General features: G+C 36.4%; 2 protein-coding genes across 4 annotated transcripts in view; both read right to left on the bottom strand.

Moving 5' to 3' along the window:
* LOC113066211 (ribosomal protein S6 kinase alpha-3) overlaps positions 1–16,293 on the bottom strand; it is a 34,552-nt gene extending 18,259 nt beyond the window's left edge. The window contains exons 1-2 of one of the 3 annotated variants that reach the window (XM_026238008.1): positions 16,154–16,293; positions 13,080–13,139 (exon numbers count right to left, since the gene is read on the bottom strand). In XM_026238008.1, coding sequence (XP_026093793.1) covers positions 13,080–13,139; positions 16,154–16,216 — 123 coding nt within the window. In that variant the 5' untranslated portion in view covers positions 16,217–16,293. Of the gene's footprint in view, positions 1–5,077; positions 5,479–13,079; positions 13,140–16,153 lie in introns of those variants that run through there. The other 2 variants (XM_026238009.1, XM_026238011.1) reach the window with 2 other exon arrangements.
* Positions 16,294–17,727: 1,434 nt separating this feature from the next.
* LOC113066212 (pyruvate dehydrogenase E1 component subunit alpha, mitochondrial-like) lies at positions 17,728–21,667 on the bottom strand. Its single transcript, XM_026238013.1, has 11 exons — positions 21,511–21,667; positions 20,251–20,319; positions 20,006–20,179; positions 19,808–19,934; positions 19,501–19,592; positions 19,334–19,426; positions 19,088–19,243; positions 18,873–18,944; positions 18,319–18,386; positions 18,021–18,129; positions 17,728–17,929 (listed from the first exon to the last, which is right to left on the bottom strand). Exons 1-11 carry the CDS (start codon positions 21,565–21,567, stop codon positions 17,765–17,767), a joined length of 1,182 nt encoding a protein of 393 aa, XP_026093798.1. The 5' UTR covers positions 21,568–21,667; the 3' UTR covers positions 17,728–17,764.
* Positions 21,668–22,814: the final 1,147 nt, after the last annotated feature.

Here is a 22,814-nt window from a genome sequence, read left to right as displayed (position 1 = left end):
GGTACAAGGAGAGTTTCCTATTATGATAAGTCAGGAACTAATAAACAGAAGCCAAATAAGGTGAACTCTGTCTGATATAGACAGTGCTCTGGGTTTTGGTTTTGAGTATGTGTGTGAGAGCAATGTGTTATGCAACTCAACTGAGCAGGTTTCTGACCTCAGAGAGCAGCTGTGAGATCCCTAAGGATCCAGTTTCTCTCATTGTACTGATGAATTTCAAGGTCATTTGTAGTAAATGACAAGTGAGAGTCTGACACTCCATTCTAGAACTGTTACTCTTAAACACTTAAAACTCAAAGATTTCAGAGACAGGTGCATTGTGGAAACTCAGAGAAGATCAATATAAGCACACAAATAAGCAGCGCATGACAGTATAAATATAATCGAAAATAAACTGTGGTTCTCATTTGAGAGGGACAGAAGTTTGAATAAAGCTTGCCACATTTCATGATTTCATTTGCATTCATTCATTTCTTGTTCTTTTTCTTTCACTATTTTTAATAGAATTGGCAAAAAGCTAACATAAAAATAATCTAAAATAAATAAATTAAAAATAAAAGATTAAATATTTATTAATATTAAATATTAAAGGGGTCATATGATGCGATTTAAATTTTTCTTTGGAGCATTAAAGCTCTTGGTGTGTAAAGAAGATCTGTAAAGTTGCACTTTACTCTGCCACGCCCCTCATTCAAACACGCCCCCACATCTCTACGTCACTATGTGGAAAAATATTTGCGTAATGCCGCCTAAATGTTCAAAGAAAGAAGGCGTGGTTTCAGTAACCGCAGTTAGTGTTGAAGCAGCCATGTCAGGCAGATGCTGTGAGTATCTAGGTGAAAGCAAAAGCACTTTATTTGGCCTTCCGAAAGTAGATGCATTTAGGAAACTTTAAGTTTTTATGGACGACCATTTCCTGAATCTAGGAGAGGAGGTAATTCTGACTTTGCTAATACAATCTGGCACTTCTGAATCAGCTACTGTAAGTATGTTTTTTTATTATTAGTTTAAGTATTTGCTATTGACTGTGGAGTTTTGTGTGTGTGTGTGTGTGTGTTTGTGTGAGTGAGTGAGTGAGTGAGTGAGTGAGTGAGTGAGAGAGAGGGTCACATCACAGTGGAGTCAGCTGTCTTAACCATCCATGGCTGGTGTACTGCAAACATAAATGATCTCCATCACTGTGTCTGTCTCTCTCTCTCTCTCTCTCTCTCTCACACACACACACACACACACACTTATATATTAATACTTAAGGGGCTAAAAAACATATTTGCAAATAAATAAACAAAGATTAAAATAATGTATATTAATATATAATATTAATATTATATATTTATTTTTTTAATAATTAATTTTAAGTGACATCAAAACCGATTAAAAAAGGTTATCTCAATAACATATCCAATATCAATCCATATTCTTAAGAAAAAAAGAAGTGTGTGCATTTTTTAAAGGAAAAAAGATTTCTACATGAAGATAATGGAAGAGAGATGGAGGTATCATTTATTCATGCATTTCCGAGGGCGGATAGGAAGATCAATAGAACTAATCAATTATAAGTGAGCTAGACTTCAACTCAATGCTTTGGCCCACGGCACTAAAATTTCTGTAATATTTCAACTGACAGAAACAATCAGGAGCTGAATGACTAATCCAAAAAGATTTCTGAAGACAACTAGGCAAAGAACCCACAAAAGCCAGAGCATGTATTCTGGGTTTCTGTGATTTTTAAAGGTCAGAGGTTTGAACTGAGTCAAAAACTAAAATCTGATTATCTTGTTTCCGGGCTCCTCTGGGTGGTTTGCAAGTCACAATAATACCCACTGTATCCAAACTGTGTCTCCCTTTGTGTCCAACTCCACAATATCAAGTTCCTGACAATGTCTGTGCTGCCTGTGAACTCGAAATGTCCGGAAAGCAAAGAAAACATAAAAGAGATGAAACGAAAAGACAAAAATGGAAAGAAATAAATGAATGCTCTGTCCTCCTTTCCAATGCAGAGAAATCAAAATGTCAGTCAGATTCATTTGATTTTGACAAATGCAAATTTTAATGCATACTTGCACAAATAAGGATAATTTTTAATAAAAACTATAACATATGTCTCTATTTGAACAAAATGCTGCACATTAATGTAAATCTTAACTCTGCAGACACCGATCGAAAAGCATTTGTTTCAGTGTAATGACGCACATTCGCAAATTTTTCAAATAGTGTACACGTTAATGAATTGCACTGGGCCTTGTTCGTTAGTAGGTGTGTGTGTGTGGGATGTGAAATGCTGTAAACTGCGAAAATGAAGTCTCAAAATCCAAATGAAATTAGTGTGTAATGTGGTTGTTAGAGTATAAATAATATCTGTAAAATTCTAAAGCTCAAAGTTCAATGTCAATCGAGATATTTGATTTAACAGAATTCGCCTACAATGAACGACCCGTTTGGACTACATCCCTCTAGTTCCTGCAGTAATGACGTCACTAAAACAGTTTTTTGACTAACCTCCGCCCACATGAATTCACAAAAAGGGGGTGTGGCCTTGTTGCTCTCCCACGGAGAAGGAAGAGCTGTGTTTGTGTTTGTCGCCATGTCGTTTGAGTCCAATCATCTTTGTTTGGGCTTCCCAGGGACGCTGTACTTGGAGATTAATGGTTACAATTTATGTTTAACTCGGTTCCGGAAAATTATAATTCGCATGTGCAGCAAATTTTGCTGAGGACAGCTTGCTGAGGACAACTTTCTCAATCAGTTTAATGCCGGATTTGCACAAAGATTATTCTTGAAAGATGGAGCAGTTCCCTCTTTGTCTGGAGAAGGTGTTGTTTATGGACCACAACTGGTAAGTGTATTTTATTATTTAAGTTGGTGCGTTTAACAGTTTCTGTAACTTATTACACAAAGGGCAACGCTGTTTAGCTTTGTTAACTAGATGTTAGGGCTGCGCAAAAAAACGAACGCGATTTTCATGCGCATCTCGTCAGTAAAAACGCTCCTGTGACTACAAATAGATCTCCAGCACATGCTCCTGCCCACTTGCTTCTCAAAACTACTCCAAAACTAGTCCAATCGCGTTTGCAGGAGGGCAGCGTGCTGTAAGCTGCTGTCGAATCACAACACAGGAACTGCTGGCCCAATCAGAACTCGTTACATATTTCTGAAGGAGGGACTTTATAGAACAAGGAACACATCAGCCCGTTTTTCTGACAGTGAAAACAGCGGTATACATATAGATGAATTGTTTGAACAATACTAGGGGTGCTCTGATCACGATCGGCCGATCGTTAATGCGCATCGCGTCAGTAAAGCCGGTTATCTAATCAGCGATTAATTCCATCAGGTGCGTGATTTCACATAGAGCAGCTGTTACTACACAGAGCCGTTGTTAACTGACGAGATGCGCCAAAAAACGCTGAAAATGAAGTGGATTTGCGCATCTTCTCTATTAACAACGGCTCTCTGTAGTAACAGCTGCTCTATGTGAAATCACGCACCTGATGGAATTAACCGCTGATTAGAGAACCGGCTTTACTGATGAGATGCGCATAATGATCGGTCGATCGTGATCGGAGCACCCCTAAACAATACTGTTTTTTTACACGCGAAACATGAACACATGTTATATTGCACACTGTAAACACAATCAAAGCTTAAAAAAAAAAAACGCATAAAACGGGACCTTTAATCATTTTGAGTCCAATTTCATCTCATACCAGAAAGACCAGACCAGACCAACACACAACACCAAACAGACAGTCAACCTGGTTTTGAATCAAAGGTGCCAAACAGCATCTGTATCACATTTCACCTTAAAACCAAATGGATATTTTGCATAAAGCAAATGAAGCCTATCATAAAAATAATGAAACAATGCAAATCTTAATGTTCTTAACATTGAATTTTTTTAGGCAAAAGGGTAATACTTCATTAAAAAAAAGTTCAATTAGCTTTAATGAACATACAGCAAACAATACTTTTATTTGCAACTTCTACACACTAAAGTTTGGGGTCAGTAAGATTTTCTTCTTAAACTGAAAAAAAAAAAAAGTCAGTTTGACAGTTTCCACAAAAATATTAAACCATTTTCAACACTGATAATAATAAGAAATGTATCGAGCAGTAAATCGGCATATTAAATGTATTCAAACAGAAAATAAATATTTTAAAATGTAATACAATTTCATAATATAGCACAATAATACTTATTTAAACATAATACTTGAAACATGAAAAACATCTTAATGATCCCAAAGGTTTATACTTATAAATGTTTTAACACTGACTTTAAATTAAGTGCAGATTTATAAACATTTTTAAATTATCATTAAATAAATGTAATGTATTATGAATTAAAATGTACATAAACTGTGACAATATATTAATACATTACATTTAAATTAATACATTTTCTTTAGAATTTAGGGTGAAATAAGAGCCAAAAGTGTTCTTGATAGATTTCATCTGAGCCACTGTGTAACATACAAGCACACAAAAAAAAATTCTCAACCACAAACACATGTCCTCGTTGTCTATGTCTAGTCATCATCAATGTTAGTTTTGTTTCTCAGGGGCCCTTTTCTGGAGCCAGGTCCACTAATTGCAAAAGTTCAAACTGTGCCGAACTTTCAGTCTCTAGGGCACAAAGCATTCGCTCATTAGAGAAGGACGCAACAAAAGAACACATGCACAGCACAATCTGAAACAGAATTACGAGTAAGTGTGGCCAAAACTGGAGAGCTGAGGGAGATTTAAAACTATTTCATGCTCTAGACATTCTGACAAATAAATGTTTCAGTCCTTTGACGTGGTTCTTCCTGCTCAAAACGGCAATGAGCAAAAAAACACAACAATGACATAAACTACACTTCCTTCTACTGTACACACTACATCCTTAATACATCATCCATTTCCTCCTCATGCCCTCTTCCCTTGACCTATAAGAAAAATGTATGAAACGTCTCCCCCTTAAAAGTAAGGTAACACATTTAACGGTTTAAATCAGATCTGCTCAACCTTCAGAAACCATATGTGAGCTTTAATCGGTCTAATAATTCATATATTGACAAAACCGAAGGGCTCTCACCCGTGTGTTTCTCTGCCTGATCCGCAAGGGAAACATTTTCAGCATGGTCCTGTCCACATGTCAGTCACTTCACGCTGTTAATCCAGAATCCTTGTCGAAGGTGGCAGGGGTGTACACTTAAGGGTCCGACTGTGTTGCAGTTATACATGCACACAAAAGACAAATAAAAGGAAACGCCTGCTCAGGAAGGGCCTACAGCTGCAGGTCACCACTGAGATTAGACCATGTCCCGCCCTGGTTTCCTAGGCAACACCCGCACAGGAAGAGGCACATCTGACCAAAGAGAGCATCACTACTATATCAGCCATGAACATACAAGTAGGGCTGTATATGAGTGTGTACACTCATGCAAAGAAAGTCTCAGTTTCCTGTCGCTTGGTCTTTCATACATCCTCCACAGTTAAATAATGCTTAGGACCATGACCATTGCTAATATTTTAAGGTGTGGGGCCCTTTTAACCCAAGAGATGCTGGAAATTATATTAAATAGCCGATCTTTTTTTCCGGCTGAGATTCAGTCTGCGTCAGATCATCCAGGGCTGAACCAGTTCACGTGGCACCGGATCAAGTTCAAAGTTGTGTGTTATTTTTTCATCTGCTTCATCCAACTTCCTGTGCTGAATGACAGAGCAGGAATCCTCCCATCGGCCCCCTGTTCTTGGAAAGCTCTCAGGAAGTGCGGCACCCTGACGAGGACATTACATCACCTTCAGATCCTGACCTCGCAGGCATGTAAAAACCTCCTCTCACGCGTGGAGCTGCGCCAAGACTGCCTCCCAACATGCCTTCAGATGTGGAAAAACATCGTCCCTGTCTCCTTCTTGTCTCAGAGGGAAGAGAACAATAAACAGCACGGAGCGCCTAACGTTGAACGAAGCTGAACACAGAATCGGAAGAGTTTATTGATAGAAAGACAGAATGATGTGAGACCAGGGTCTAAAATTCATTTTTCCACCACCCATGAATATTGGACATTAAATAATGGACAATAAACTACATCCTGCAAAATTTCTATAGGAATGTTTTCAAGAAGTTAATAAAAAGCAATTTAAAAAGCCAATAAAGAAAACAAATAATAGCAACAACACTAAAATTAATCAGAATAATAATAATGATGTTTATGAAACAAAGTTATATACATGCTTTATTTTATAATGATAATATATATTTTAACAGTGATATTGTGAAATATTACTCCAATTTATTACAACGGTTTTCTATTTGGATATATTTTAAAATGCAAGTTATTCCTGTAATGGCAAAGTTGAATTTCAGCATCATTACTCCAGTTTTCAGTGTCACATGATCCTTCAGAAATCATTCTAAAATGCAGAGAGCTCAAGAAATTTATTATTAGCATTATCAATGTTGAAAACAGTTTTGCTGCTTCATATTTTTGCTAAGACTGTGATACATTTTTCAGGATTCTTCGATAACATTTCATTTGAAATAAAATTCTTATGTTACATTATAGATGTCTTTACTGTCACTTTTGATTAATTTAATGTATCCTAGCTAAAAAGTATTCATTTAAATAAAAAAGTATTCAAAAGAAAAAAAAACTTTTGAATCATATGTAAAAAATTGCATAGCCTCATTTGCCTTTAATGTGTCAAGTGGACTTCCACATGCCATGTCCTTCATGCAGCGCAATAGACAGCACTTACTCATCCTGACACAGCATAGACTGCAGTGCACACTGCAGAAAATAGCAGCATTTTCTCAGTGAGTCTCTCCTACTGCTTCTCAGACGTGTCTGTCTTATCAAAACACTCACTGGAGTCATTCACAATTATTGTCGTTGTGGCACTAGGCCACCGATGTATGAGATGAAGGGCGTTTTAACTGCAGAGTGAGTGCTGCTGAAGAAGACATTTGCATTAAAGCCAACAGAGACAAGCTTAATGAAACCCCTCTCTAGATCTCAATAACTTTTCAACAACCCCCCCCCCCCCCCCATCCTCCACAATCTCTCTCGTAAAATGTTTTTTCTTTTTTTCTTCCTCTGCCTTCAATTTCCTCTCTGGCTGCAACTTTACTTTCCTCGTTTTTTTTTTTTCACATTCCTTTGTCATGTGTTCATCTAGGCAGTACAGACCAGAGCTTAAAAATAAAAATGAACAATGGATCAAAGTCAATGTGAGAGAATTTCAGACCACTTGACGCTCATAACGTTATGGAAAGAGTATGTGCGTTCCAGCCGTTTTACATTTATCTGATCACATCCATGTGATGTGGTCTTAATAGCGGAGTTAAAAATATTCTATAAATAAATAATGTTTGAACCATATGCAATATTTAGAAACTGTGCTACATTTTAAATACATTCTTGATTAATAAAAGTAAACGTATTTTTATAATATATATATATATATCTGTGTGTGTGTGTGTGTGTGTGTATAAAACTTTTTCCCTTCACAGATCAATATATGATGCTAACCCCCACCCCTACCCCGAGGTGAAGTGGCAGGGTAGGGCAATTAAAAATCTGACCTATTGGCCCGACTGTGCCAGCAGAAAAAATCCTCACTGTTAATCCCTGCAGACTGAAGCTTTGTTGCACTGTTCCCCTCATCCTCACCCCGAGATACAGAAAGACTTTTAGGGTTCTGACCGATCCCCCACCCCACTTTTGAGGCTGTGAGTCTGCCGTGCTAATGAGAGCCTGTCCTTGCAGCTCTTGTGCACAGGAATGAAGATGAATCAATTCTCCCACACTTATTCAGCTGGGAACAAAGAGCAGAGTTTAACCAACGCCGATTCAGAGGGTCTCGGACCGCTCCAAAGTCGCACGCCACGTCTCTGACACACACCCACTCTCGCTCTCTCATACATACAGAGTGCCGTCACACCGCTATTGTGTCCAGGTTATGTGGGACGTTAGAGGAAAGAGCTTCACAATGAAAGATCCACAGGAAGCCTTTAGTACGAATTAATGCCATTACGCAGTATAACCTCTGTGAGTGTGTGTGTTACACACATCATGGACACATGTATCCAAAGACCCAGCAAACAGGCAGAGAGGGCCATCACTCCCAGGAAGCTCTACTGATCCTCAAGCATTAGAGCACTGTAAGTGACCAGCTGCGACCCATCACGACGCCGCTGGGACTGAGGATGGGGTGGGGAAGGACTGTGACTGAATCACTGCCTGGTCACGCCATCAGCATCATGTGTAAACAGGTCTTTATAGATCTGTCAGTAAACAGACCCATGTTTTAATCAATCAAGAGGGTATTATGGGTATTTTATACCAACTGGTGCAGGATCATATGGCCTGTAACTGAAAATAGATGGACTGATCTCGGTTGGGAAACAGGAAGGAACACTGCAGAGAAATGTAATCCTGAAAAAGCCAAAAGTTTACATAAATATATACGAACACAGTAAACACATTCACATTAACATGACTATGCACTGCACTCGAAAGACTGCCTAAAGAGACATAATTTATCATGAAAGTCAGAATAATAGTCGTGTTTCATACATTGCTACACTACTGAAATTGCCGACAACATTTCACAAATGCACTTTATGGCAGGGATTCCCAGACCTTTTTGTCAGCTAAACCCTGTGTCTTCTAAGGTTTTCAAATTAATATTTCAGTGAAACAGTCACCATTTTAATTTGAATGTTTTTTTATTTACTTTTTTTCATATTTTAATTATTTCATAAATTATTGGCTTTCCATCAACTATTAAACCCCTCTATGGTTCCATCATAAACCCCTAATCCTGGTGTAAAGGAATTTATTTTGTCAAATCACTTTTCAAAATATGGTCACATTTACAGTATAGGTGAAATGTTACTGACAAAATCCAGTAATTTAAATGGAAATCCATGTTAACTGGAATTTTGAAGAGGGCTGACAATAGCATACTTCTTAGGAACAACCTGTATAATCTAATACATCATTCATTTCAATTTAATACATCATTCCAATCCCTAACCTTGATTATGAGCAATAGTGGTGCTGGCTATTGACTGATTCCACAGCAAATTAAAATGCTCTCAGGGTCATTTTTAAGCTGTGTTTGTTACTTAATCAGAGTCAGGCAAGTTCTGTGAATCAGGTGTGCAGGGCCATGCTGGAAGAGTGAGTCAGAGTAGATAAAAGACAGCATGATGTCTCGGCACTCTCTCACACGAATGACTGCAGAAGAAGACGAAGAGATGGAGAGAGAGAGGTAAAAAGAAGCAAGAGTGGGTGTCCGAAAGCGAGAGAAAGTCAGTCCAGATGGCCAGAGAAGATTAAATACCATCTGCCAGAGAGATCTGGAGACATAGCCAAACATTAGCACAAACAAGCGACACACACCCCGCACATAGACATGGATGATGCTGGACACATACAGAACATCAGTGTCAGAGTCGGATCACAGTGCCTGGGAGTATGACAGACAATCATAGCTACCTGATGAGGGGATAGATGCAAAGGAAAGGGGCTCTTCAACTCATTCTGAATTATGGGAAAATCTCCTCAGTCTCCTCTTCCTCTTCTGAGTTGTTTTGATTGTACGTGTTGGATCAAAAAGTCTTACCGTTTTTGTTAACCACTCTGTTAGTGTCTTCTAAATGCTTTTCATATAAATTTAAACAAATCACCTTAATATAAGCTGTAAGTTTTCACCAGAAGGAGCCAGCAAGCTGCTAACTGGAGTGATCCGCTGTTTTGCGAATTAATTTAAATACAATCCCATTTATAAACTCTCAAATGGCTTCCATGTAAAGTTAAGTGGCTGATTGCAAACTAAATGTAATGAACACACACTTTAATTCCTTCCTTCCCGTTTTATTAGCTATTCTGAGAAAGAGAGCTGCTTTAAGACCATTTAACTGAGCACATGACTAATGCATTCACACACTCTCCTACTCATTAACTCTCATTACGCCACTGAAATACTGTTTACCCTCATACGCCCCATTAAACACAGGGATCGGAACAAGTCCAGGTGAACACACATAGGCACAAAAAAACAACCAGTCTACTAAACAGACACAAAACCCCTAGATACACACACATGCATTTATAAAGCTGAAACATTGATGGACATGTCATATGTACTCATCATATGTTTGACAAATACATAGTAATATAGCATTTAATTTTTAAATAAAACATAAATTATATTTTAATCAAGAATGCATGAACAAATGAGTGCATAAATAAATAAATAAATAAATAAAGCAAGCATGGAAGAAAGTAGGCATAAAAAAAGCACCCACCATAATGTATTAATCTTTTATTTAATTTTTTATTATTTAATAATATTTAGCCAAATAAATGAATATTTTCCCCCACTAAATTCTCATTAACATAATAATAATAAAAAAAAAAACAGTTTTTTTATTACTATAATGGATAGAAAGATAAACACTGCAAAATATTATATATATATATATATTAGGGGTGTCACGATTCTCCAAATCCTCGATTCGATTGCATTTTCGATTCTAAGGTCACGGTTCGATTCGATTCTCGATTTTTACATTTATTCTCTTTAAAGCACAGATTGTCATTTTTCAAACTAGACTTTTATGTAATATAATATCTGACCTTTGTTTGCAATGTACCACATTACACTGTCAAATTTAAAACTTTTATTAACAACATAATGTAACAATAACTTATATCTTTAGTCAATTGAAAACTTAAAATAAACTGCCATCCAGTTTCTCTTTTGTAAGTGCAGTCACAAAAGATGACATTCAAGTTCATAACAAAACAAACAAAAACAATAAAAAATGACTAAACTAACCTTCAAATATTACGATGTATCTATTTAAAAGATTAAAGATAAAACGCTTGTTAAACACTTCACTGTCATTCATTTAGATTTATATATATATATATATATATATATATATATATATATATATATATATATATATATTATGTATGTATGTACAGTATGTGTGTGTGTGCATCATTACAGTCTGTAAAATATGTGTATCTCTTATTACAAGACTGCAATCACTAGCAATCAGAAGAATTCCAGTTAATCAAGTATCTACAAAAGATCTACTCTATAAACAATGCATTAAATTACATTAAAGACAAAAATAAATTAAACAAGCAAAAGAAATGATTACTCGCATGTATCTGGTCCACTGATGAAGTCATGGGTCAAGTCAAGTGAATTATTAATCATTTTCTAACAGGCGTCGAATACTGACTTTAGGAAAAGGGGAATAACCAATGACATTTGAGATAACAACTAAAACAGCAAGCCCCGCCCCACGACTGACAAAAATAAAATTGTTTGTGCGAGCAGAGGTGAGATGATCGAGCGCGAGGATGTGGGGAATGAGCATGCGCGCGCGAGGGCTTTAATTGTAAAGTAAAGTTTGAAATGAGCTCGCGGGCTCCCGTTTCTTCGCATCCGATTCAGTTTTCCTCTCGCCGAAGCCATATAGCGCGCGCGCCAGCATCAGTTGAATGCTCGGTTATTTTTGTCATTGATTTGCCGTCATACAACATGGGGGCGTGGCAGCATCGACGATTCCATTTTTTAATTCGAAGTTCGAGACTGTGACTTAATTTCGATCGGTTTCGATTTAAAATCGAAATCGTGACACCCCTAATATATATATAAAATATAGAACATTTTCATACCTCACTTGCAATTTTTGTTCTCAAGTAAAACTCAAATAATTTTGTTAAAAATAATTGAAGTTATTTATTCATTCATTTTGCATTTTATGATTATATTTATGATTTAAGGTTGTTTAGTTATTCGTATTGGAAAACAAGACAAGAATACTGTGAAAGATATTTTTTAAAAAAATTGCAGTTGACTTGACTTTATGAATTTCTGCTCTGATTTAAGAACCTTTTAAGGCCTTAATTTGTGCAATTACAGTAATGATACTTTTATGACTGGTACCATGGAAAGCGACAAGAATAAAAAAAAAAAATATATAAAAAAACTCTATTAGACAAATTATGGCAATGTGAATTAAGAGAAAAAAAATATGCTTGATTGTTTTGAAGTGACCCATTTACTTATATTTCTTATGTAAAATATGACTGAAGTGTTTTCATGAGATTCTCCAATACAAGGTCAAAAACAAGTGTGGATACAGAAGGAGAGAAGCAAGAAACAGTACGCATCTAACCCACATCAATCACGTAACATTTGCAGCTTTCAGACACTTTATACAATTAAGTCTGTTCATTATTGGTGGGGACATTTAAAGAGAAAAACAACATATATTCTAGAGAATGTTTTTGATGACCCAGCTTTCCTTGCAAACAAGACCCCTAGGTCCATCTGCCCTGCATTTAAAAAATCAATGCTTCTCAGCACCAGCTAGGGAGGAAGACAGGGGAGTGTTTTAGTGGGAGAGGAGACCTAAAAAGTCTTTGCAGTTTCCTATACAAGGTCAGACTGCATGATGTCATAATGGACTTGTTACATGCGCATTACGGAAACTCATTAATGGCATCTGAGTGTAGGAAGAATCCTTCCTGAGCAACCATTATGGATCAAACAGAAATGCTCCCACAAACAAAAACAATGAGCACTTTGTTGTCTAGGCTGGTATCCTTTTAGCAAGGGCACAAGAATGCTGGCCCCCCATACAATGAGTATGGTACAGTGTGGCTCAGTATGACTGTAAGGGTGCCCATGTAACAAGCTGCATTTCCAGCTTCTCCACCATGCACACGCTAATCAGAGCACCAATCGTTACATTTGCAGTCTATGGGGAACACATGATCAATCATCAGCTTGCCTTACAGATGCACGTGGAGGGACATTTCAGACCACCGTCTCAGAAGAGCCACTTCTCTATGCTGCATCCTTGAAAAGAAGCTCCTTGACAAATGTCAAGTGTTACAAAACACTGAAGAGGAGATCAGAGCCCATGAAGGGACATGGCAAGAAAAAATGAGATGGACAAGGATAGAAAGAGCTTGAGAAGAGAGAGAGAGAGAGAGAGAGAGAGAGAGAGAGAGACGTAAGGAGAGTGTAGGAGCTGAGGGAGGCATGACACTCACTTGACATGGCAGATTTTCATCTTCTCCCGTGGAGTCCTCCAAGACATGATGGGGCTCTGTCTGTCATGTGAGAGAAAGGTGTATATGGAAAATCAGTGTCTCATGAACCATTGCGAATAGAAAGCACAATATAATGTGTTAAAGGGCATTGAACACAGTATAGCACATAGTCAGACCTTTGACTAACTGCGTAACACCAGGTTCACAGTTTGGATTATTCTGGCCAAGAACTGCCAACTTTGACAGGAACAGACCATCTGACCAGCACAGAACAACCACAGTTCATTCTGTATTTTTATTATGTGCTTGACAATATACGAGTAAACAATCTCTATGAACTTTAGAATCAGAATTTCTGCTTGTCCAAAAGTAATGAGCACTGGCTACTTCACTTTAGAACTTAAAACAAATCAGAAAACTTGCCTCAGACAAAAGTGTTTCAAAGGTTTAATGTCTCTAATTGATTGATTTATTTATTTTTGGACCTTATTTTTATGTTACAGTCAATACTATTTAAAAAAATAGATATTAATGTTGAGATTTGCTAAAGATTACATAACAGTGTTATAAAAGTAAGTAGGGTTTTTAAAGATTAACTTTGAGTAATGAATATGGAAGTCCATTTCCACCACCTTAAATCATAATTATTAATTATGACTTAAAAAGATACATTTTACAATGTCATAGTTGTAACATTTATATATGATAATTAGAAAACATTTAAATTATAATTATGAATTCTAAAGCACAATTATATATATATTTGATATGTTTGGAAAATAGGCTTCACAGTAAAGATGATTAATATGTAAAAATGGTGGAAATGATCAGAAACACAACCAATTTTCAAAATAACTGTTTCCGATAAATCCAAAAATCTGTAAAATCAGTCGATAACAAGTATGGTACGGCTACATCACGCATCCTTAACCTGAAAAACTTTAGCAAATATTCATAATACCCAGTTTCCCAACACACCCCAATGTTGTGTTGCTGTCCGACAATCTGATTGGAGCTTGTGAAATTCACAAGTGCTTTTCAGTTTTGTATCAAACATGAATCATCAGACGGTCATCAAACTGACTGTGGGCGGTCTGTAGGCGGTCCGTCTGAAGCCGAGACTACACTGAACAGAACAATCGCAGTGTGGATCAGTTTCTAAGTGTGATACAAAGCCTTGATTACTACAACAGACACACACTCGTGCCAGTATGAACGTCTGCTCCTCTGCACCAAATGACAGTGGTGGAACGTCTCGTTAGACTGGGCCTACATGCTGTCATTGACTGTTTAGGGTTAATTAGCCAGGGTGGCGACTCAGACGGGCCGATCTGTCACTGCGCGGGAGTGAAACTGATGGATGGCCTGTGATCATCTGCTGCCTGGAAGGGAACACTGTGTTACCTGTCTCTCTTTTCTCTCCGTCTCTTTCACAATACCATCTTGGCAGCTTTATGGCTTTATTACATGTGGATCAATGGGGTTGTAGGAGTCATTTCTAAACATTGTGCTATTCCAGAGTAGATGACAGAGCAGGTTGGACTGAATATGAGTTTTTCTAACATACTGTATACGCCTGCAGTAATTTGCATGTATGTCGTTGAATTCACAGAATCGTTATTCGTTGCAAATCAGTGTGGGAAAAGTCACAGATTAAAGGGTATTCAACTTTCAGGAAATTTTTAGTGATGAAATTAATCAAACCCAATCTTACAGAGCAAACTTAGTTGTGGTAAAGTGATGATTATATAAATTAGTGGTTAAATAATTCCAATCGACTTCGAGCAACAGAAACAAAAAAATCTGTCTAAATTCCTCAGATTTTAAAAGTATTATCTAACATTTGATATATTGAATTGTATTCTATTCTAAGTTATAGCTAGAAATGGGTTTACACACTGTAGTGACTGTTTCTCAATTAACTGATTCAGTAGAAGCATTTTACATGTTATGTCCATAAAAATGAACTGTAGTGGGAAAATGTGGCCCCTTGAAAGGACGGTTCCCTTAAAATGAAAATTCTATGGAATAAGAAAAGCAGATATTAGGCAAGAGTCCTTCTGCGCTCCACATACAGGAAAAAAAGTTGTCTGGAATCATTTGTGGGTGAGTAAATGATAAAAGCATTTCTATTTTCACATTTGAATTATGTAGAACGGCTCTTTAGAATTCCCGGGAAAACATCAAAAGAAATCTTTTAACTCCATGGAATCATGTACTTTCAGCCACAGGAACAAAAATTTAGCCTAAAATTCCTCCGATTTTAAACGTTATCAAACATTTGAATAGAATATTATCTAGTGGGTCATACATTCATAAGTGATTGTTTCAATTAGTTGATTCAATAGAAGCATCTTACATGAATTGGCAGAAAAATGCCTTAAAAATCTTAAATACCCATAAAAATAATTACAGGGGAAAAATGTTGCCCCTTAAAGGGACAGTCCCCCCCCCCATTTTTTTTTTATAATAATAATAATAAAATAAAGTCATAGGTATAAAAAATTTCCCCTTGTACTCTATAAACATTTTGGAATAATTGTGGGTGAGTAAATGAAAGAAAATAATTTTCACATCTTCATCATGTATAATTTATCTCTAAAAAGAAAGAAAAGAAAAAAATATTTTGTATATAACTCATAAAAAGCTTATTAACATAAATTCCTTGTGATAACGTAAAGATTCCCACATATTCATTTAAATTCATCATTACATCAGTACATCAACACAGCACAGGTATGAGTCAGAACACCAGTCTCATTCATTAAAACTCCAGCCTCCATTAACAAATCATAGTGATCAAGATAAACTCATGTGCCACTTGCAAATTAACTACGAGTTTTTTTTTGTAAGAGCCAATTGGCAATCGGGTCGTTTTAAAAGTATTTAAGCATAGACATAACACGGGTCATTCTCTAGAACCGTTAATCCCCAACATCGGATATAGTCTACAGATAAAGAACTGGAACAGGTTGTACAACAACGACAAACAGAAGTGGCCTCTAAACACACAAGTAATGCTGTTGTAATGAATATATCAGTGATATAAACCTTAATTTACGATGGAGACTCACCTCGCTCGCCGCACTCCCGATTGCCATCTTTCGCCAAGGGTCAACTAGTTGTGCCAGGGGCATCTTGACTTTTTGAAGGTTCCTTCTTTTATGAATCAGATTCAAAAGAACAATTCTGAGCTACTTTGAAGAGATTGTCCCTGCTTGTTTCCGCGCTCTTGACACTGAGGGGAAGAGAAGCTGGGAATCCGTTGCGTGCGTAACGCATCCGAAAGCGCAGCCACCTTTTCCTCCACTCACCTCTGTCAGTCAGTGTAGCGTTTCCATAGAAATAATATGACAGTGCCCCTGATCTCGCTCCAATCGCCCTTTCTCTCTCTCGCCACCGTCCCCTTCTGACAGAAAAAAAAAAACACGTTCACGCTCTCTATTCACTTCCGTTTCGTTCAGTATGCCGCGTCGGATTGGTTGATATGCTTGTCAATCATTCAAAGAGGGCGGGCTGAAGCTACTGAGCTCGCCATAGACGGACAGGTGAGCACGCAGTTTATTCGATGCACAGCTTGTGATAGGAACTGACACGTTTTTATATAATAATTACACATACATTAATATCATAGTTTACTGTATAGAAGCTAGCAAATCTGTACGCTCAGCAGTATGATCCGTACACATAATTTTCTCATTCAGACTTTATGTACACAAAATGCTTGATTTCTTCTCTAAATGCAACCATAAATGAAAAGCAATTTATGAACAATTTAATAGTTATTTCTAAAGTCCATTTCAGTGAACAGTAGGCTACATCTCTTTTGCTTACAATGAAATCTGCTATTGCGCATTAATTTAACAATACGGCATAGTACGTGTCAAGTAGACTGATTCATAATCATATTTTTTGGGGGGTTGTTATCAAATGACATTGGAATGTATGTAAAAATGTACCTTGTCAGCTGTGACGCTTGAGTCACGCAGGTGGAGAGGGCGACACCTGCTGGTGAGTCTATGGTAATTTATCTTGCGTGAATCAGGATTTGCATTCATTCTGTGGCGAGCACTCAACACAACTGACACAAATGTAAGCCAGATGATTACATATTTATTAATTCCATCGTTAGTTATTACACATTTTAGTATTATTTGAAATCCAGAATTTCTTGGGGCAAATGTGCTGACTAATGTTTGCATAAGCTTAGATTCTCGTGAAAGTATTGGTACTAACAGCTATTAAGTCTTTGGGATATTATGTTAAAAATGACAAATGAACTCATAATTCAAGAAATTACATCATCACAATACTATAGGGCATGAAAATTGTATCATCGTTGCAAATAATTTTTAATAAGCCTACATTTCATTTCCAAGACCTTGTGTATTTATTTATTTTTTTTTAATTTCTACACATTTACTAGTAAAGATGATGTCCATTCATTTAATCTATTCTAGTATTGCTCTAAATGTTTATTGCTGTATGTTGTGCTAGCTATGTGTTTCCTAATTTATTAATAGTCAGCAAAACTGATTGCTAAAAAGAGAGACAATAACATCAGTTATGGAATGTAATTATGACTTTATGGATAAAAAAAATTTCATCCATCTTTTTGTGAGTATAATTAGGGAACAGAGCTCCTGTATTATGACGAATGAAGTGCTGAATCTTTATCAGGTTCTTTAGCTGATGGACTTCAGCCTCATCCAGGGGTGGGTGCCTCTGACCTCTAAGGGTGCATCATTGTAGAAGATGTGTTTGCACAAATCCTCGAGAGGGGGCTCTGGATCAGAGGTAGCAAACTGTGCTGCTTCTTCTATCTCCTTACGAACCTTGGCATCAATGTCCTGTCATTGTTCCAACAATATAACATGGTGATATAGTAGGTGTTAAGTTAACCCTCTGGTATTCATCAAGTACATGGCCTACATAAAGTACCTTGATCTCATCCAGGCTAGCCAGGTTTCTACTAATCATACAGTCCTTCAGCATAGTGATGGGGTCATTCTTACTGCGAACTTCCTGAATCTCCTCACGTGTGCGATAGCTAAGGAGAGAAAAGCACTGATTGAGAGAACAGCGAACTGTGTGCTCACTGAAATGATGCACAAACTACCTAAAACTAAAGAGGAAAGACTGGGATTACGGAGGCTACAGATGAGGATAGGGTCTTAAATTAACCAAGGAAGGATAAGCGCCTGCCACGGGGGGGGGGAAGGTTGACAGTCAACCTCACCTAACCCCAGGATCGCTCATGCTGTGGCCGTGGTAACGATATGTCTGGAGCTCCATTAGTATGGGACCCTGAAGAGCACAGGCCAAACATTTGCCCACCAGTCACAGACTGGATCTCCCATCATGTTTGTTTGCAACACTAGCCCATGATTAAAAGTTAAACTCCTCCAAAATCTAAATTTGCTGTAAATGTACTCAACCTACAAGATGTAAATAAGTTACATTACTTGCTCATTAATAGATCCTCTTCAATGAATGGGTGCCGTCAGCTGCTAAAAGCATAGCAATAATCCACAAGTAATCTACACGACTCCAGTCCATCAGTTAGCATCTTGTGAAGCTAAAAATTGCTTTGTGCAAAAAATTGTGAGCAAATTATGTAATGCTTAATTTCTCTAAATCAGTTCCAATGAAAAAACAAATTCATCTACATCTTGGATAGCCTGAGGGTGAGTACATTTTCAGGAAATGTTCATTTTTAGGTGAACTATTCCTTTAAATCTTTGACCTCTCCTTGACTTGTTAAGCAAGTAAAATACGTCACTTTTCTTTTACCTTTCCAGATCTGCAATAATCTGCTGCAAACCTGGTTGCCTCTCTCACGCTGAGAACATCCATGCCATCCACCTGGAGAAAACAGACAGGCTTGACTTATTTGCCCACATGTGCCTTTTATGTATGTGTCTGTACAAATTACAAATTGAAATATGAACAGAAAATGAGGATGAGGCAGCTAGAAAAACTAAAACAAAAACTAAAAAGACAGTTACCCTCAGACCAGGAATGTAGTCTCCTCTCTTGTAATAATCTGTGCTTGCTGAGGCCCGTTCCACTGATGTCCCCATGCCATATTTATTATTCTCACAGATGAAAATACAGGGGAGTTTCCACAAAGCTGCCATGTTAAACGCCTCAAAGATCTGGCCCTGATAAAGGGGTTAATCAGATAAGACATTATTTTGCAACAGCAGATCGCGTGCAAAATTGTGAACACATGGAGGAAAACGTGCTGTCACCTGATTAGCAGCTCCATCCCCATACAGAGTGACACAAACCTCATTCTTACCCTGATACTGGCATGCCAGGGCCACACCAGCCCCAAGAGGAACCTTCAAAACAGTGAAATTTACATTTATAAATGCCTGTTGTAATATTCTTGTATGCTATGATGCGTGCATCTCACCTGGGCACCAACAATACCATTCCCGCCATAGAAATTCTTGGCATACATGTGCATAGAGCCGCCCTTGCCTTTGGCAACACCACCCCTTCGACCTGAAATCCATTGTACACATGTTCATATTAGGGCTGGGTATTGATACACAATTCTTGATTCGATTCCTAGTACAAGCTCTTGATTTGATTTGATTCAGATTCATTTGGTATTTTTTAGTTACATCGTATTCTTTTGGAAAATCAAGATTTTACTCAGCTCTCTGATAAACTGCAGGATTTCTATTTTAATGCAGCTTTATGAAGAAAGTCCTCACCTGTGAGCTCTGCCATGATCTCTTTCACAGGCACACCTCTGGTGTAGGTGTAACCATGAGCCCGATATGCTGTGATCAGGTGATCCGTGGGACTGATACCAGCCTCAATGCCTACAGCACAGGCCTCCTGAGAGGTGGCAAGAAGTTAAATCATATCACAGTGACTGTGTGCAAACAAGGCATTCAGTTTAGTCTTACCTGCCCGTCATAAAGATGACAGAATCCTCGTATGATCTTCTGCTTGTAGAGCTGATCTGCCTTCAGCTCCATGCGTCTCAAGGTCTGCATAGTGCGGTAGTACCTGAGTCCATCCTCTCTGGTGAGCACCGTCTGCACTGAAGGGCCTTCATCCAAGCGATGAAGGTCACATCTCTGGAATTGAACAAGTTCTTGAATGAACTAAGTTGTTTGTGCATGCTTTTAAGCTAATATGACAACTTTACCTTGATGTCAAAGCTGGCCTGAGGTGTCAAATCAGCAAAAGAACGTGCTGATACCACAACTCTGGAGCCCTGGAGAGTAGTGTAATGCATTAATAAAACTAAGCAAAATCATTTTAAAACAGAGATAAAATGCATTTAACTTGACAAGAATTGACTAAATGTTGAAGACCATTATATCGACCTACAGTGAATAATGACACTAATGTACCTAAAATAAACACACTACTTTTAATTGTATATATATATATGTATATATAAATAAAATACTCAACAATGATAAGCACAACTCAACAATGATAATAAGAAATGTTTCTTATACACCAAATCAGCGATTCAGCATATTAAAATCTCTTCAGACTGGAGTAATGGCTGCTGAAAATTCTGCTTTGCCTTCAGAGGAGTAAATTACTTTATAAATATGTTAAAATAGAGATGAAGTTATTTTAAATTGTAATAATATTTCTCAATATTATGGTTTTTACTGTATTTATAAATAAACAAAAGTAGCCTTGCAGCAGAGACATTAAAATATTTTTTTTTTTGTTTAATCTTACAGACCAAAAATGTTTGAATAGTAGTGCATTTGTTTGGTTTGTTATTACAATAACTAAGATAGATCAGTTACATTCTTTCAAATTTGTAATTGTGATTTTTGCAAAAAATAAAATAAAAAATAAAATAGAGTAAATAAATACACATAAAAAATATTATTAACTAACTAACTTATTCTTAAACTCTTATCTTACTTCTGACACTGTTTGGGCACCCTATAAAACAAGCAAAAAGACTATACAATGCCATATTAAAAACTTAGCATTTTACTGAAATACATATTTTAAATGAAAAAGAATGATAAACATATCATATCAACAGAAAGATTGCATATCAGAAAAAGACCATAATATGGTCCATGATGACATCTGTGTCAGACCAAACTAATTATTTAGGCCATATTTCAATTGCACTTGGACAGCGCGACAGATGTGGAAAGCTAAAAAAAACCTGTTATGATAATTTAACACATAATAGATTGACCAAATCAGGACAGACTGCAATTTAATCAAATCTGGTCAGTTCAGGGGCTATTTAATTTACAGTAAACATAACTCTGCATTTACGGTACATCATCTACAAGGTCGATGATACTACAGAGATCTAGTTTAGCCTCGTCAAATCTTTTAATGACTCTAAGCTAAACAGAGCCTGAATCTTTCAATGCTGTCTTATTAACAACAAACAGATATACATTATGATACCTACATTTATTTTGGCACCACCCTTAAGTGTGTTTGCAATCACTCTCAGCATTTTCTGCATGCTCCAAAGAAAAGCCCAGCCTGGATGTGCTTCAGGAGGATCAACCCCACACAGTGAGCTGAAGCCAGAAACACTCACACTAGCTCAGTATGGCTGAGGATTTAACCACACTCTGTTTCAAGAATTGAAGTTCTGTTTACAAATTAATATTGAAATAATAAATGGTAAAGTAATATAACAATTTTAAGTTATATTATGCACGTTTGTAATAATATTACAGATACAGGTAAATATTTGTATTGTTTTTGTAAAATAAATTAATTAATTAAAAAAGAATTAATGAATTAATAAATAAATGAGTGAGTAGAGAAGCAATTCAGGGAACAGTCTGATAAAATGACTGACCCATTTACATTTTTATATTTTTTTATTCCTTATGGGAAATTATTTATAACTCAATCTTCTTGAGGTTTGCTAATCAAGTTACATTATTTCCGATGGTTCTAGGACTTATAAGCAGTAACAGGACTTTTATTTTGATGACTTGTAAAGAACGTCATTCACGGGCATCTTATTTTCGTAAAAAATATATATAACAGTGCCACCAAGCGGTAAAGAGCAGTTATAACAGGATGCTGTCTTTTCATGTATATTTTATTTCGCATTTTCACCATAGACTGTATGATTTTAACCCACCTGTTTGGTTATGCCCTCAGTAATACAAATATGTAAACATTATTATTTTTTATTATTTTGTAAAATTGTTGTCATATGATTTAATTATTAATATTTATGAAATAACTAAATATTTATATTTTTCTAAAGTACGACCGTTAAATTACAAATCTATAGGCTTGTATATTATATTATGCTATTGTGATATACTTATTAATATATAATGTCACATATGAAATTAAGATTTTTTTTATGTATTTGTTACTACTTCTAAATAATTAATATTTGAAAATATTAGATTTTTCGATCTTCTGTTCTTTTTATATACCATTATATCACTTCCAAACACATTGAATTAATTTAAAATATATATATATATATATTTAAATGTATTTATTTATTTAGCATATGATTTTTATTTATGAATTTATCTATTTATTTTTGTTTCTCAGTATATTTTAATATCTTAAAAGAACTTTGCCTTTAAACAAAAAAAAAAAACAAAACAAAACAAAAAAAAGGCTTACATACTATGTATGCTATCAGAATTACAATTTAGCTAACAGAAGTATCAGATTTAAATATTTTCCTTTATGATAAGACATGTCATAAGGGAAATAACGTTACCCGAA

Source organism: Carassius auratus, chromosome 49, assembly GCF_003368295.1.
Source record: "Carassius auratus strain Wakin chromosome 49, ASM336829v1, whole genome shotgun sequence".
Lineage (NCBI taxonomy): Eukaryota > Metazoa > Chordata > Actinopteri > Cypriniformes > Cyprinidae > Carassius > Carassius auratus.
Note: the sequence above shows the minus strand (reverse complement) of the source record. Positions and strands in the feature narration are given on the sequence as shown.

What these genes read in the sequence shown, in the direction of transcription:
- LOC113066212 (XM_026238013.1), bottom strand. Translation starts at nt 21,567, where the DNA reads ATGCAGAAAATGCTGAGAGTGATTGCAAACACACTTAAGGGTGGTGCC. An exon ending in AGGGTGGTGCCAAAATAAAT is followed by an intron (nt 20,320 to 21,510) that starts GTAGGTATCATA and finishes ACTACTCTCCAG; the next exon opens with GGCTCCAGAGTTGTGGTATC. An exon ending in ATGAGCGATCCTGGGGTTAG is followed by an intron (nt 18,130 to 18,318) that starts GTGAGGTTGACT and finishes TTCTCTCCTTAG; the next exon opens with CTATCGCACACGTGAGGAGA.